At 41.1% G+C, this 15,000-nt stretch overlaps 1 protein-coding gene across 1 annotated transcript in view; it reads left to right on the forward strand.

Annotated features, from left to right (window-relative positions):
* The window catches only part of LOC138007835 (small subunit processome component 20 homolog), a 52,278-nt gene extending 39,787 nt beyond the window's left edge, over positions 1-12,491 (forward strand). The window contains exons 32-40 of the mRNA XM_068854920.1: positions 1,022-1,084; positions 2,781-2,912; positions 4,597-4,759; positions 5,498-5,661; positions 6,776-6,847; positions 7,564-7,770; positions 8,475-8,601; positions 9,513-9,658; positions 11,249-12,491. Of these exons, the coding sequence (XP_068711021.1) occupies positions 1,022-1,084; positions 2,781-2,912; positions 4,597-4,759; positions 5,498-5,661; positions 6,776-6,847; positions 7,564-7,770; positions 8,475-8,601; positions 9,513-9,658; positions 11,249-11,383 (1,209 nt within the window). The 3' untranslated portion in view covers positions 11,384-12,491. The remainder of the gene's footprint in view (positions 1-1,021; positions 1,085-2,780; positions 2,913-4,596; positions 4,760-5,497; positions 5,662-6,775; positions 6,848-7,563; positions 7,771-8,474; positions 8,602-9,512; positions 9,659-11,248) is intronic.
* The last annotated feature ends 2,509 nt before the right edge of the window (positions 12,492-15,000 follow it).

Genomic DNA, 15,000 nt, shown 5'->3' on the forward strand with positions numbered 1-15,000 from the left:
TCAGAAGCCGTGAAAAGGTCTATTTTTATCGTTACTGCGCACTCATACTTGCTTCCGAAATATGGCTAAAAGCAGCTCGGAAATGGCCGACTGTAGAGTATTCCTTGATACGATATCAAAAATGATTTGCTTTTAACTTTTTCCATTCAAGAGAAACAGTTAAAGGAAACTTCCACTCTTACTACGGAATAAGTCTAAACTGGGGGGAATGTTTGTAAACAATTTTTTTTTCAAACTTTTCTTTCTAAGAAATGTGTTTGCATCAGGAAAATTGAATTTCGGGATCGCTTATATTCAATTTCAAATTTTCAACCTCGTTTCCAGGGTGTCTCTTCTCTGTCTCCCTTGTCTTTGAGGACAAGGGAGGTAGAGAAGAGAGACCCTGGAAACGAGGTTGTCAAATTTTCTGGGTGCGGCCATCTTAAATAATTGTGACGTGTTACGGTTGCCCGATCGTTCTGAAACAAAGAGCTTTAATGACAAGAGAACTACCGTAATACGTCACAGTTATTCAAGATGGCGGCTCATTCGAAATTTAAAAACAAACACGGGCGATTCTAGAACTTTTTAAATTTAATATACAAACTATTTCTTTGAGAAAAACTTAACAAATTTTACTGTGATTTTAGAGTTGTTTTTTTTTATTGGAGGGAGGTTCCTTTAAGGTATCAAACCATGAAGTTTATCAACGTGTCAAGTATTAAACGTGTTGGAATCGCTTTGCCTGTCATAATTTTCTGAAACGATTTCGAGTTTTGGAAATTTGACATATTTGAACTTCAGAATGAACGTGAAATGAAAGTTAGGAAGATCATCGCAGTTAACTAAGTGACTTGAGCAGTTGCAAGCAAGCTTGAAAGCAGCCAGCTGGCTTGGGAGCCCAGTTGATACAGAAAGTGCTGCCCAATCGCACGGTCATGCGCAGTTCCAATCCCGTTCAAGCCTGGATTTTTTTCAGGCTTGCTTGCTGCAATGATCTTCCTGACTTTAATTTCACACAAACCTTTTGTTGCTATCACAGCTTGACGCAGATCAAAGAAACAAGTTGTTTTCTATTGTGCTTTTGTGGTTCAAGGATGACAAGGTAAAAACACTGCTTTTGTGAGATAATTACTCCAAAGAAATTGTAATTCAGTTTGTGAATATAAATATCAAGATGTTTCTACATTAAATGCGTATATCAAAGTGCAGTCTTGAACGGGACCCCAAGCCATGACCGTGCAGTTGCACTGCATTTTGCTCCAACAACTGAGCTGACAAGCCATCCAGGGGCTGCTAAATTGCGAGATCTTGTTATATCTTGTCAGTTGTGTGAATGGGCGTTATTCGCGTGGCGGCCATGTTGGCCGTAGACAATAGATTTCCTACTCCGAGCCTCGAGTTGAAATGTTTGGGAACGAGTTTCGGTACGCAAAAAAACAAAAGTTATCAATCCCGCGGCACTCAACATGGCCGCTGTGTGATTAAGGCCTATAAGTGTGAATATAGAACAGAGGCGTTTAATTCATGAGAAATGCAAGGGTAACAAGGTGGTTACCCTCTGATGAGAGTAAAGCCGATGACGCACTGTTCAACATCTTGTTGCTCAGACGTGTTGAACGGAATAGAGCTGGTCTCTATTTTCGTTCAACATCATTCAACAACGTTCAACGATTTGAACGGCATATTTCAACATTCAACATGACATGACACACTGCTCAACAATTGTTGATCTACAAATGTTGAACCGTGTATCACCGGCTTAAAGCTCAAGCTCACCGCGCACCACGGTAAAGCTCACCGTGCACCAGTCACTCAGTTAGTTGGTTTCTCAAAAGAGAAAGTACTGCCTTTGTGATTACATCCACAAATGGTAAGACTTTCAAGTCTTCTGGGATAAGGACTATAAACCCTAGGCCCCGTCTTACAGTCCTTGTTCATAAACTCAGTGGGACGTTAAATATCCCTGACACTATTCGAAAATAGTAGGGCACGGAGTTCCCGTTGTTGAGGTCTGGCCTTTCCTTAAGCAATGTGTTCGGCTTGGCGTAATTAATCTTGTGAATGGGCCACGAGACCACGTTTCAGCAAAACTGACAGTAGTCAAATTGAAGGAGTTCAAGTGCTGAAACTGGTAAACCTAAACCTGGACACGTGGTCCAATGCAAATCGACTTTTGTTTGTCCTCTTTCCTTCCAGAAATTCTCACAACTCGTCGTTATAAATAACCTTAGTGTTTTACTGATATGGGTGTTATGGTTGTTGATGTAGTTTTCATATTACTAGGACTGATTAGGGAACTTAACCTGGGACGACGACCATGGCTAAGAGAACCTCACAAGTGTTTTAATGGCCACAAACAAAGGATGCGCACGCTCTGAACGTGCGTTCTACATTTTAGCACATTTCTTTGCCTTTCTCGTCCCAAAGCCTTCCTATTCTCACTAGTGACGCAAGCATAATCATAAGCAACATACCCAAACTTAGTAGAATTTTGGTCACGAGTACCTTTTGCTGGGACAAAAGACACTAATAAACTAAAATCTTATGAGTCTGTGCATGCTGCTTTTGTTTATGCTTGCGTCGGTACTGCACGTGCACCAGTCCCGTTTAACAACGATGTGAGTTAACCACATTGGTGGTTATTGTGAACGTTTCTCTCTTCCAATACCAAAAGACTTGCTATCATCGCGAAATGGTTGGAATAACATAAAGTTGTATGTTTGGACAACTTTCTCTTAGCCGTGGTCGTGTTCCTTGCTTAGGCTCTCCAGTTGAATTTACCTTTTACCTTCACCCAGGTTTCTCTTCAGCGCCTTGCTGCCCAAGTTTGCGGCTTGTTTGTCGAAGTTGAAGGGAAGAACTTCGAAAGAAAACTGGTGACTTTGCTGCCAATCATATCTAACGCGATAGCTCCTGAGCAAGTTGAAACGGTAAATAGCGAACCCCATTTGCTAGAAGTCATGTGACAGGTTGCAGGTTGATTCACCTTGTTTAGCGGGTTGCACTGTCGGAAATATTATGTCGAGCTGGCCAATCATAGAGCGCGTAGTGTGTCAGAAAAAGTGATGATTTGCTTTTATTCACCGACACTAAGGTGAAAGATTGCTCTAGTACATGCATAGAAATTTCATTTCAATAATTAACGGACCAAGAAATACCTTCCGAGCCTATTGCGGGATTGCGAGAGGTCATTTTATTGTCTGCGGATGCTCGGAGGTCAATAGAACTCGGTTTTCTAATCCCCCTGCGAGTTTACTAATCAGAAAAGGCACTGGTACGTGCTAACAGAGCTTATAGCCTTCCTGAAGGTGCTGCTTCACTTTCCTTTTTTGAAGTGTGTTTCATTATCAATACACCGGCGAAATTTTAAACACTTTTTTCGTGCAAAAGATCGTTTAAAATTGAAAGTGTTCTCGAGATCTGCCATTACTAACTTTAAGATCTTGAGACAGCTGGGTCGAGGGAAAAAATGACGTCAAGTACTCAATGGTCTAGGAACACACCATTGATAGAGCGAATTTCAATCGAGTGTCGTAAAACCAATTCCAAAGTAATTACTTTGGCCAATCAAAACTCGAAGTAATTACACGCAGCCGACACAAAGCGCCGGAAAATGTGCACGCGCGAGCCACGTTTAGTTTTGGTTTCACTTCCTTATTGGTTAAAAGAATGGCGCGAGAACTTTCAACCAATCACTGAGTGAAGCAAATGCAAACCAAAGCAATTCGCTAATTACTTTCGACACTCCATTGAAAACTGCTCTATACGGTGCAGGTCTGTATTCTTAATCGAGTGAATTTTGACGGGCGCTGGTCTCCAACGCGAAGAATCTCTTGGTCGGCTCCCGTGTCATCCTATCACGAAAAAACGAGAGGCAGCGGGAGTTGCGGACCGTAAAATCTAAAACCACTACGATAAAAATCTCTGGATCAAAATTAAAGCTCAGCCAGTCGGGTGTTGGGTGATGCAGCAGCGCTCGTAACGTATTTGATTGGATTGCTACCGTGGCCAAAAACAATAGACTAAATCTAGCACTTCACATTACACTCCAATCATTTAAGTCTGTTTAAATATAAGTGCTACACGGCCAACGTTGGCAAAAACGTAATCCTTCCTTGTACTTGTACATGTTCATTGCCGTGACTTTAACATCTTCAGTTCCCACGACCTGCTCCCGTTTGACCTTGTATCTCGGTCGGTAGAGCAGCGGTGATCTAACCCGAAGGTCGTGGGTTCAATTCCCACCCTGGTCAGAGTTTTTCTCTGTCCTTGTGGGCCCATTTCTATTAGTAGGGCTAACGCTCACATGGTTCATATGGGGTACATACTTAGCACTTCACATTACACTCTAATCAGTTAAGTCTGTCTGTTGAAATATAAGTGCTACACGGCCAACGTTTCTTAAAACGTAACCCTTCCTTGTACTTGAACAATTGAAACGATGACTAAGACTTAAAAACATTAGAGGCCGCTTACAATACCAAACGAGAGCTGCAACACTACTGCGGGTGTTAAGCGAACGAACTTCCAAAATTCTTAGAAAAAAGAAATGTGATCGTGGTGGCACTTTAAGAAACATTTAATCATTTGTTAAGTGATTGATTGTCTCTTTAGGTAGAGTCTGTGGAAGATGAAGAATCCCACGGCAATTCTCAAGTATCCCAGCGAACCAAAGATCATTTGCTCTTTAATGCGCTCTCGCTTCTGGCAAAAATCATCAAGGAATGTAATGTCATTAAGAATCCAGGCAGACAACAAGAAATGGAAACAATATGGGGTGAGTTAGTTGCTTGACGAACTCAGTTGGCTGTGGTATTTTTCGGTTAACAAAATTTGAGTGAATTGGTCGCCAATTTGGGAATCTGAATTGCTGGATAGTTTTTGAAACTCGGTTTACGATGTGCAATCTAGCAAATTTGAACTTTTTATATGAGTTAGAAGTGAGTTGAGATGTTATTTTCCTACTTTAGAGTCAATGGCTTGTTCTTGAAACTTTATTCACTATTGTTAACAGGGACTTAAGAATTTACACCCGTGCACAGCAAATCCTAATCGAGGCGGAGGAAGGGTAGTGATACCATAAGTTAAAAAGGGAAGATGCTATTATTTTAGCTGCAGTACCAACTGACTGACTGGTTTTTCTAATTTAGCCAATTTTGACTCTATTACTTCCAAGTATTAAAATGTAGCACAAGGCAGTTTTTCCCTGCTTGGAACCTTTTTTTGGTAAAATACATTTACTTTAAAATAATTTCCGTTTTCTGTTTTCAAGTGTTTTTAGTCTCCGTAAGGGAATTTGATCTTCGACATTCTGAGGATTAAAAACAATATCTGTGTCATTCACATTCAATCGAATGTTTATTTCTTGTCATTGATCTTTCTTGTGACTAACTTTGTTAAAGAACTTCTTGAGATTTTCAGCCCAAAGCTGTTTGTCACAGTTTTCTCGAATTGTCTTTACAAAGCAATGCCCAGGTCTGTCCTTAATCACCTTTGTTTTCACCATTTTGAATAGTATCTGTTGAAGCGCATTTGCTGCATCCACATTCTTGGATCCGACTTGTTTCCAGTCGTTTGCTCGGTCTTCTCTTTGCTGCATGCAAAGCTGAGGAACTGGTGATTGGTTTTCAGGGCGGAAAGACGTCAGTCAATTATCTTCAGGAGGATTTGCCGGGGAAGGTTTGTCACAACGCGATTTGACTGTAATCAAGCTTTCGTAAAATTGAATATTAAAAGCTGAGTGATAGAAATTGATTGAAATTTAACAATGTTGGCCAACTTTTTCAAATTCGGTCTCGGTATTTTGCGAAAAGCGCGTAACTCAATATATGCCCTGTATGTCTCGTTCTGTTAAAGTTCTTTTGATATGTTCTGCCGTCGTTGTCGGGAATGTGATCTTTCTGACATTCATTACAAGAGAATATAACGTAAGAGAGCGAATTCCTTATATTTTGCCCAATTGTGATGTAAATTATTTGAAATCAGTTATTAGTTCCGTGTAATACTTCTCGATTATTCCAAAGACGACACCTTGTCGGTCACGTGGCTTGAAAGTGGATCGCACTGTCATAGTAACAACAGATAAAAATAACCTTCACAGCACATGCGCGCAATTATCATGTGCACAGGGATACCCTAAGGGGTTTCCCTTAGGGGTTCCTCATTGAGTCTGGCGTTAGGCAGAGTAGAATCTGTAAGAAGCAGCCATAGGAGGCAGGCAATCAAATGGAAAATTGCCGCTCTCCACAAAAGTAACTTGGTCATGCTGTGTTTGTTGTTGTTGAGGTCTTATCCATTTGTCTGACAATTTATCTTTTTGGCACAAGGTGAAAGCTACAATCAGCGACAAAATTAGTTGACACATTGTGGTTAAACAGTTCTTTGTAAGTGTAAAATAACAATATAATTTGAATCATGCTCTAAATTAATGATAAGACCCCCCTCCTCCCCCCCCCCCCCCCATCCTCATTCAATGTTGCCTATATCCCGGGAATCACGCTACAGCATTATTTAGTGGGGGGGGGGGGGGTAGGGAGGGGGCGAATTGGACTACCTAAGAAGGCTAAAAGTACAAGAAATGCGGCATAGGGGGTAGAAATGGTCAATCTGTCAACAATTTTGTCGCCGATTGTAGCATACTATTTTCACAAATGCAATGCTGATTTTTCTCAGATATCCATTGAAGGGATTGAAGGAAATTCTTCGTTGCACAACGTGTCGTTGCTTTCTTTAGCTTCAGTATGAAGGAAACTTCAGAATGAAGTATTTTTGGTTCTACAACTTTATTTTTTAGGTAGCAAAACTCTGTAGGGACATGTGCTCGCAGCTACGTTCGCCACTTTTGGACAACGAACTGGGGGAACAGGTAAAACCTGGCGGGGAGGTCATTGAGGAATATGGTAAACAGATACGCTCCACTAACGGTCCCTTGTAACTGACTTCTATTCACTTGTGTCATTCCAGTAAAAGTGCCGTTGTATTGGTTCGGTCACAGGGACTGTTGTACCAATTATTGATGTATGGATTCAAGCTTGGTTGTTAAGCTTCTCAATAATAATGACGAAATTTTATTACGGTGTCAAGTCTTCTCGCGCTGGGACACTTATTGGAGACACTGATCATAGAAATCAAATCAAATTAAATTAACTTAGATCAATTCGAAGACTGGGTTTGAGGAGAGGGAAAGGCGGATTAACGGGAGAAAAACCTGTCTGACCAGAGTAGAGAACCCTCAACCCGAATGACCTCATGTCTGACAATCGAACTCGGGCCACATGCGTGGGAGGCGAATGATCTCATCTCAGCACCAGCCCTGCTCCGAATAAATTTACTATACCCCGCCCTATGAAAATCGTGGAAGAAATCCATAACGAAAATGTGTGCAGGACTAAGTATATCACGATGACTTTTTCAAATCTTTTTCGGCTTTCATGCCATTACCGTTCCTGGACAGATTTGTAACAAACTACTTGCGCCACAGCAACACACGAATTTACCATTTAATTGACATAATTTTCTCTTAAACTTCGCGTCGTCAATTTCTTGTTTTAACAACAAACAGTACTTTGCTCATCTTTACAGATTGTTAAGAATTTAGTCTTCCTGGCAAAAATACTGCAGATTCTGCACACCGAAGACGACCCAGGTACCAAGAATGACCGAGAGGATACTGCTGCAACCAAAGAAAATGGGAACCGTCGGGAAGATCTAACTCTTAAAGATGTTTTGTACAACGTGAATAAGTTAGCAACTTTGGAAGCTTCCAAAACCCCGAAACAAACTCAGAAGGTCAGATCTTAACTCTGTCGTGCTCTTGTTCCTTTCCTTAGTTTCGTTTGGGATCGGTCCAGGGTTATTGTTTGGCTAGATTGAATACTTCTGGAACATTGGTTTTATATCTACCTCGCGCTCATGAATGTTTTAAGCTGACAAGAAGAACCGAGCTTCATTACCAAAACATCATTTCCGATCGAGTGCGAAAATTGGTTGGTTCTTGGTCACGTGCCCCTGATGTTGCCCGCTCCGGATGTTTTGCTGGGATTGTTGACGGAAAAGTCTAAATATACAACAAAACACGTAATGTCTGGTTCCTCGGGAGACTAGTTAGTTTTGGGTTGATGTCCTGATGTTTCCCTTGACATCGTCTCGGGAAACATCAGGACTCTTAGTTTAGGGAAAACTAAACTAACTGTTTCCCTCGGGACCATACATTAAGTGTATAATAAACCATTTGATGCTTATTCTCAGGGCCAATGATGAGAATGTTGAGAACACAGCAAGTATGAACTTAAAGTATATTCAATTGCGCTATATAGCTTAAGCAAAGCAATGATCATAGGTCGAGTATACTTCACGTCAGTCAAGATTGTGAAGGGTGCTCGCGTTGCTGATTTGCTTCGCGTTTTGTGTGTCATAGATAATGTGTTTGACCTAAGTGTCAAGGTCAGTGATTGGCTATTAGTTATTCCAAGTATTATTTCTTTTATTTGTAGAGATCTTGTGTGCTGAGGTTGATGGCTGCAATCTCAGTTCATTTTGGAAAAGATGGGATTGAACCGTACCTTGTGGACATTTTAAGACCTATCTACAGAGAGCTGGAAATTCCTGCAACTTTCAAAGGTATTAACTCCACTTCCTTTCAAAAGGATCAAGTTAATTGCAACAGCGATCATTCTAAGAGCTTAACGTACAGGGAGATCATTTATCTAGCTGAAGATGGTACTGAATCGCAAAGATGACCAGACTTGAAGGCGCTACTGTAAATAAAGGGACTTCTCCATCCAAATGACACCCGATCTCTCCTTTAGTTTGAAAGAAATATAAATATCTCATTTGTTGTTGTAAAATCATTGCTTTTATAGAAATGGAGACCTGAAAAGTCTTCTCCTGAGAAGTCTCAGAAAAGTCGCACCATTGGCTCAGTTGGTCGAGCATCGGGCTGCCATGCGAGAGTTCGTGAGTTCGACTCCGGCCGGCCAACACTCAGGGTCTTAAAATAACTGAGGAGAACGTGTTGCCTTTGTAATTACATCCGCAAATGGTTAAGACTTTCAAGTCTTCTCGGATAAGGACTATAAACCGTACAACCCTTCAATGTTCACAACCCAGTGGGACGTAAAAGAACCCACACACTATTCATAAAGAGTAGGGTATGGAGCTCCCGGTGTTGTGGTCAGTCAGGCCTCATTCAGTTTCATTCATTCATGTGCTGGGTGAGATCGCTAATGGACTTTGATAGCGGCTGCCAGCGGCGCCTATATATGCTGATGATCACTTGCTTGTAAAGCGCATTTGAATATGTCAATAGAAAATGCGCTATATAAATTCATTACTATTACCATTACAAAATCTCTCATGACTTGGCGTAAAAAGGCAATATTTGGTAGCACCTAGGCAACCTGAACAGAATTAAAGGGACAAATGCTTATCTCTGCGTTTAACATGTATTCATGTATTTTGCCTTGTGTATAATAAAAATGGTGATTTCCAGATTCTTGTGATACATTTAATGAAACTTCTCTCTCCTTTAGATTCTGATTTAAAAGCTCTCGCGCAAGAAGCTCTTGAACTCATTAAGAGTCTTGTTGGACGGGAAACTTTGTCTCAATCCTACAGCATTCTGCGAAAGGCAGCCTCACAAACGCGGGAAACGCGCAAACGAAGGCAAGCCCTGGAGGTTAGTAACGTGTTGATGTTGTGAGCCGGACTGTTCCGTACCAATTTTCGGTAAAGTGGACATTTTTTGCAACGTCCCTGAGAAATTACCAATAGAAGATAAAACAAATTTCGGCTCCGGCGAGAATGATACTTTGAGATGGTGTTCTTTTGTTTGTTTTTGTTGCTGTTTTTATTTATTTATTTATTTGTTTTTAGCCTCGGGTTATTCTCCCATTTTAAGTGACTTTTTTTGCCGATGTCACAGTTTCGGTTCTCTAAAACGGAGCAAAAATCAAACACAGTTTGATGCTGCTCGGGTTTGGAGAATAATAAATGTGGCTTAAAAGTGACAATTTAAAGACCCAGCGTTTCGATACTCCTATCTTGTGCGACCTTTCAGGCGTTATGAAAGTAATCTCGCTCCTTGGCCTTAGAATCAAAGGACGATGGCAGACCATCAGTCATCGTGAACTTTTTTTCTCCTCGCTGTGGTGACCCGTTTCTCGAAAGTCCCGAAAGGTTGTCATAATTTCTGCTGTATCTTAAGAACGAAGAGATTTCAAGTCAACAAACTTCACTTTGATTTTTTTTTTTTAAATTTATTTATTTATAATATTTACAGGACGAACACTTACACTACTTACAATACTAATATTATACTTACATACATATATATTGCACTACTCATACTTACAGTATTTATACAAGCAAGCAGGACAAACACTTACACTACTTACAATACTAGTATTATAAATTTTGTTTTTTTACTTACAAATCGCTTCCTCTACTTACACGACTGTACTTACATTATTTACATTAGAATACTTGCGCTATTTACAAAACAATATTTTACACTACTTACAATGCGGTGATTACACTACGACAGATAAGGTGACAGCACCCATTTTTGTTATTCTACTATCACTACTTCACTTTGATTTTACTTTTTTGTTAACTTGAGAACATATTAAAAAACCAGCCTACGAAAACAAGCGGAAGGCAGTTTCGTTAATGGCTTCTCGGGATGTTCGAAAAACGGGCCCCAGCTCTCTCAAGATTTTAAAGTTAATAATGGTGGGCCATTCAACGGAAAAATTCCAGTTAAAGGCCCACCTTCAACCGGCAGGCATTGCGAGCTGTGGAACAGTTTTCGGAAATGAAAATCCCGCCAAAGCTGAAATTCATCCAATCAGATCGCTACGATAAGCAATGCGAATTACCATAACAAAAACAAACGCTCGAAAAGCCTGTCGGTTGAAGGTGGGCCTTTAAAATAAACAGGTGTCTTTTTGAAATCAAGGCTTGAAATTTGGGTCACTTAGTGTTAAGTTTAGTAAACATAGCTTTGAAATCCAAAAGAAAAGAAGAATTGATTTTTTTGGACATAGTAGCAGTTCAAGCTGCTAGAGTGGCATCAGACTGCGCATGATTGTCAACCTGGTTTAGGTGTGAACAGTGACTTAGGCACTAAAGTATCACATATTTGCATGGCTTTAAATTTCTCTTGTCTGAATGCTTTGAATCGAACACCCTCGATACCTGATATGATTAATAGTGACGGTGCTGCTTTCAAATACTATAAATGCAATTGCTTTTGGTTTGCCTACAGGCAGTTGCGGATCCAGCGAAAAGCGCTCGAAAGAAGGTGAAAAAGAATTTGGCGAAAAAGGTCTCAAGAAAAAGAAAAATCGATTCCTACAGACCAGAAAGGAGGCTGAAAGCACCTCGGATGCAAGAAACCTAAAATAAAATATCCACATCAGACCTAGCGTGCAGAATAAACGAGGTTGATACTTCTTTATCAGATAGTTTGTCATTCTTGGCGACCTCGATTTCTGTGAGCAAAGCGTGACGCTTAGAGCTGACGTCAAACGCATGTAGATCAGACGGACTTTCCGACAAAGTGGAGTGTTTGGTTTCCTTGCTAAAGGAAATTTACATTATCCTGCGTGGCTAAAATTTCTGGCCTCGGTTATTCAAAAGGTGAATAACGCCATCCGCTGGATAAATCTCTATCCAGCTGATTACACTAGCGAAAACAATTGAGTTATCCAGTGGATAGCGCTATCCACCCTTCGAACAACTCAGTGGAGCCTGCATGCTAGCCTTTGTGACCGCTCGAAAGTTGGTACAATACTATAGAGCCAGTTTTCTAACGATAATGTAGACTACAATCCTTGTTATGTCGGTTGAGCCGCGCGAGTCACTCGTGTTTTGTCTCACAATCAAGAGATGCGGCTGCGGGAGGCTTGGGGAAGGGGCAAAAAATAACGCGCCGCTCTACTGACATAGAAGAGACTGGGACAGCTATTAGTCCAGCACTAATGAGATTTGTGAAGGAGGCGAAGTGGGTACTGGTTGAGTCTTTACTTCAAGAGAAAACAACTGAAGAAGCTTTCTCTAGTGAGTACACCGCAAACCGAAAGACCTTTCGTCAAAAATGTTGTAACTTGTGCTCCTTCTTACACTGATCCAATCCCGTGCAAAAAGAGTTGAAGTACCTGAACGCAGTGCAAGACTCTGGTTTTGCATGCATCCAATTGAAGTCTTGATTCGGTTCATTCATAGAGAAGAAATATCCTTGGTTTTTGTTGACGGAATCAGTGACAGTGCTTTTCAGAAGAAGCAAAGGAAACCTTTTTAGGAAGGAAGATCTCAGTTTGGGACACCAACTTGGCCTCTTTGACCGGCATCATGAAAAAACCGAGAACAAGTGTTTTTTGGCAGCAGTTTTAGTCACTCTACCTCCATCTCCATATCACACTAATTTTCTTATCGCCATTTTTGGCAAGGCGCTTTTTCCCCCGAGATTTGTCAAAGGAACGGCAGCTTGTGAATAAAAAAATTAACAATATTTACTATGTGTTTTCTCTGTACCTTTTTTTCGTCTTAAACTATCCTTAAACACACAAAAAGAGAGCGAGGCCAATATCTAGCCATCTTGACCGAACAAGCTTGGTGAATAAAGGATTTATTATATGGGATAAAACACCAAAAAATGATCTTTGATCTTGCGGGATCAAGCGAGAAATCCCGATCGGGCATGCAAGATACTCCATCTTGCCCGCTCGGGTAGCCAATCACGGCGCGGGATTTGGTTCATCATGCCCTTTCAAGGAGCGGATCGAGACCGAATGACGAGTAGCCAGTCTTACTAACTGGCCATGCCCATTCTTGGCAATTTGAGTTCGGAGGCGTCTAATCCTTCAGACTAGGTCACTCGACTTGTCAGAGAATTGAGAGCCTGGTGAGTGAAATGTTCGAGCAACAATAAGAGTACAAAAGAAGTAAAAACTGAGCTAACTATACATTGAATTGAACAAACAAAGAAGAAAGTGTGTAGCAGTCAAAGGAGCCAAGCTGCTACTACAGAGCGGTTACAAGTGGGTGGAGGTTATACAGTACTTATAGAAACTAGCTGTAAAGCTCTGGCAAAGTTAATCACACGTCTAACTGTCAAGTAGAGGGAGTTTGTATTCCTTTTTAAAACTGTTGAAGGTGAGTCACTTAATTTTGGTAGGTATTGTTTCCCAGGTCTGTAATGCGACTACACTAGACCTTTCTAGGCCATGATTAGTTCTAGAAAATGGCCTGTACAGGTTTTGATTAGTGGCATACCTGGTATTATAATTTTGGAACAGCCGAAGCTGGTTGAACTAAATCAATTGAGAGCAGAAGGTATATCTTTTGTTGATATTGTATTTTATGCACAAGAGCGCCAATTTTTAGTTCTAATAGTGTAAAAGTACGGTGTGGGACTTTCTCTTTTGTTTGCAAAAAAGATGCGGCGAATACAGTTATTTTGAAAGCCTTGGACGTCTTGGAAGCCCCTCTTCTAGAGAAGCGCTCTTTTGCCTTAGTGGAAAAGGAAAAAAACCCTGATCCACAGGGAGAGCTTGCGAGAGGGTTTCCAGGCTGGTTCCTACTTGGTCAGTTGACAGCGGTTTGCTCCCTGCCATACAAATTACAGTGTTTAAAGAGCGGTTATTGTAGCTGTTAATGCAACGTCTTTGGACTTACCAGCATCTGCCAACGAAAGATTGTTTCCAATTTTCCTGGAAGAAGTCTCTCAAGGGTCAGCATGTCATCTACTGGCATGTCAGTGCGGCCTAAAGCTGTGTACCACATGGGAAACGCTGTCGCCAATTAAGAAGAAGTAATTTCTTCCCAAGGTGCTTTGGACGAGGGAAAAGGCGAACAGTTTGCAGCTCAAGCCATTTCTGACACATGCTTGGTGATCCGAAAGAGCTAAAAAAACTAGTGATCCTCCACCAAGAGCACCGCTGATTATCAAAACCATCAGGCGAGTAGAATTTGAGAAGAAGAAGGCTTTATCCTCTGTCATTGAGGGATACAACGAGGTTGAAGACCAGTATTACTGCTTTGGCCGATTCCAGTCATACTACGTTTGGAACAAGTCCTTACAACAGTATCTCCACAAGGCATCACCGTCTGAACTACGGTCTGCCCAAAGTTTAGGTAGATCTATGGCCCACTCAAAATAGTTCCTGGAAATTTGAGCGTTACCCAGGCCCTTAAAATAATTATTAGGGGCGACTCTGTTACATTCTCACTTAAGAAGACTCCCATCGAAAGCCCGTCTTGAAAATGTGACGTTTATCATTCAACCGTTTTCGTTGTTTCGTTATTGTTGTTCCACAGTGCTCCTGGAAGAGTGACCTTTCTCTCAGTAAGCGTTGAATTAAATTTTTATCACTGACTAGAAAAGCAAAACCAGAACTCGTTAGACAACTATTTAAAAAAAACGTCAAATGCAAGCTGCGTGCCTACTCTAATTTTTGTCTGACTTTGTCATGTCATTTTGATAGTATAAATTTTCTAGGCTATACCTTAAACGCGCCTTACACTAGCACAAAAATCTGGCTCGGCAATCCGAAATGTTTCATGTTTAAACAGAAGAAACAGGAAGCATATTAGGCACCCGTGCCAAAAATTACGTATACAGGGGTGCAGAGCACATCTCAGGAGGTGTTTTTGACATTCGAAATATTGGTACTGTTCCACTATTTTGTAGTGCCGTGCGTGCGTGTGTAAAAGGGGTTTTGAATTCAGAAAGAGTGATGTCCTGGGTTGATATTATATGTATGAGAGCATGCTTGGGAGTGGGGCGAACACAATCCATTGATAGGTTGGGAACAGACACTCATAGCAACGCGCAGGGTGATGGTGATTTCAGGGTTGTTACTCCTGGCCGTTATTTTCTTTCCATTCATGTCGGCATTGTATTCAGCCGTCCTTACCTTAATCCATCTGGTCAGATTTGCGGGTCCTCAAATAACCTAGTAGTCGCTTGAGCGGATAGTTATTACCTTGTTAGGGCCTAGGCCATCACTTGTTAAA

This window comes from Montipora foliosa, chromosome 6 (genome assembly GCF_036669935.1).
Source record: "Montipora foliosa isolate CH-2021 chromosome 6, ASM3666993v2, whole genome shotgun sequence".
NCBI classification, from domain to species: Eukaryota; Metazoa; Cnidaria; class Anthozoa; order Scleractinia; family Acroporidae; genus Montipora; species Montipora foliosa.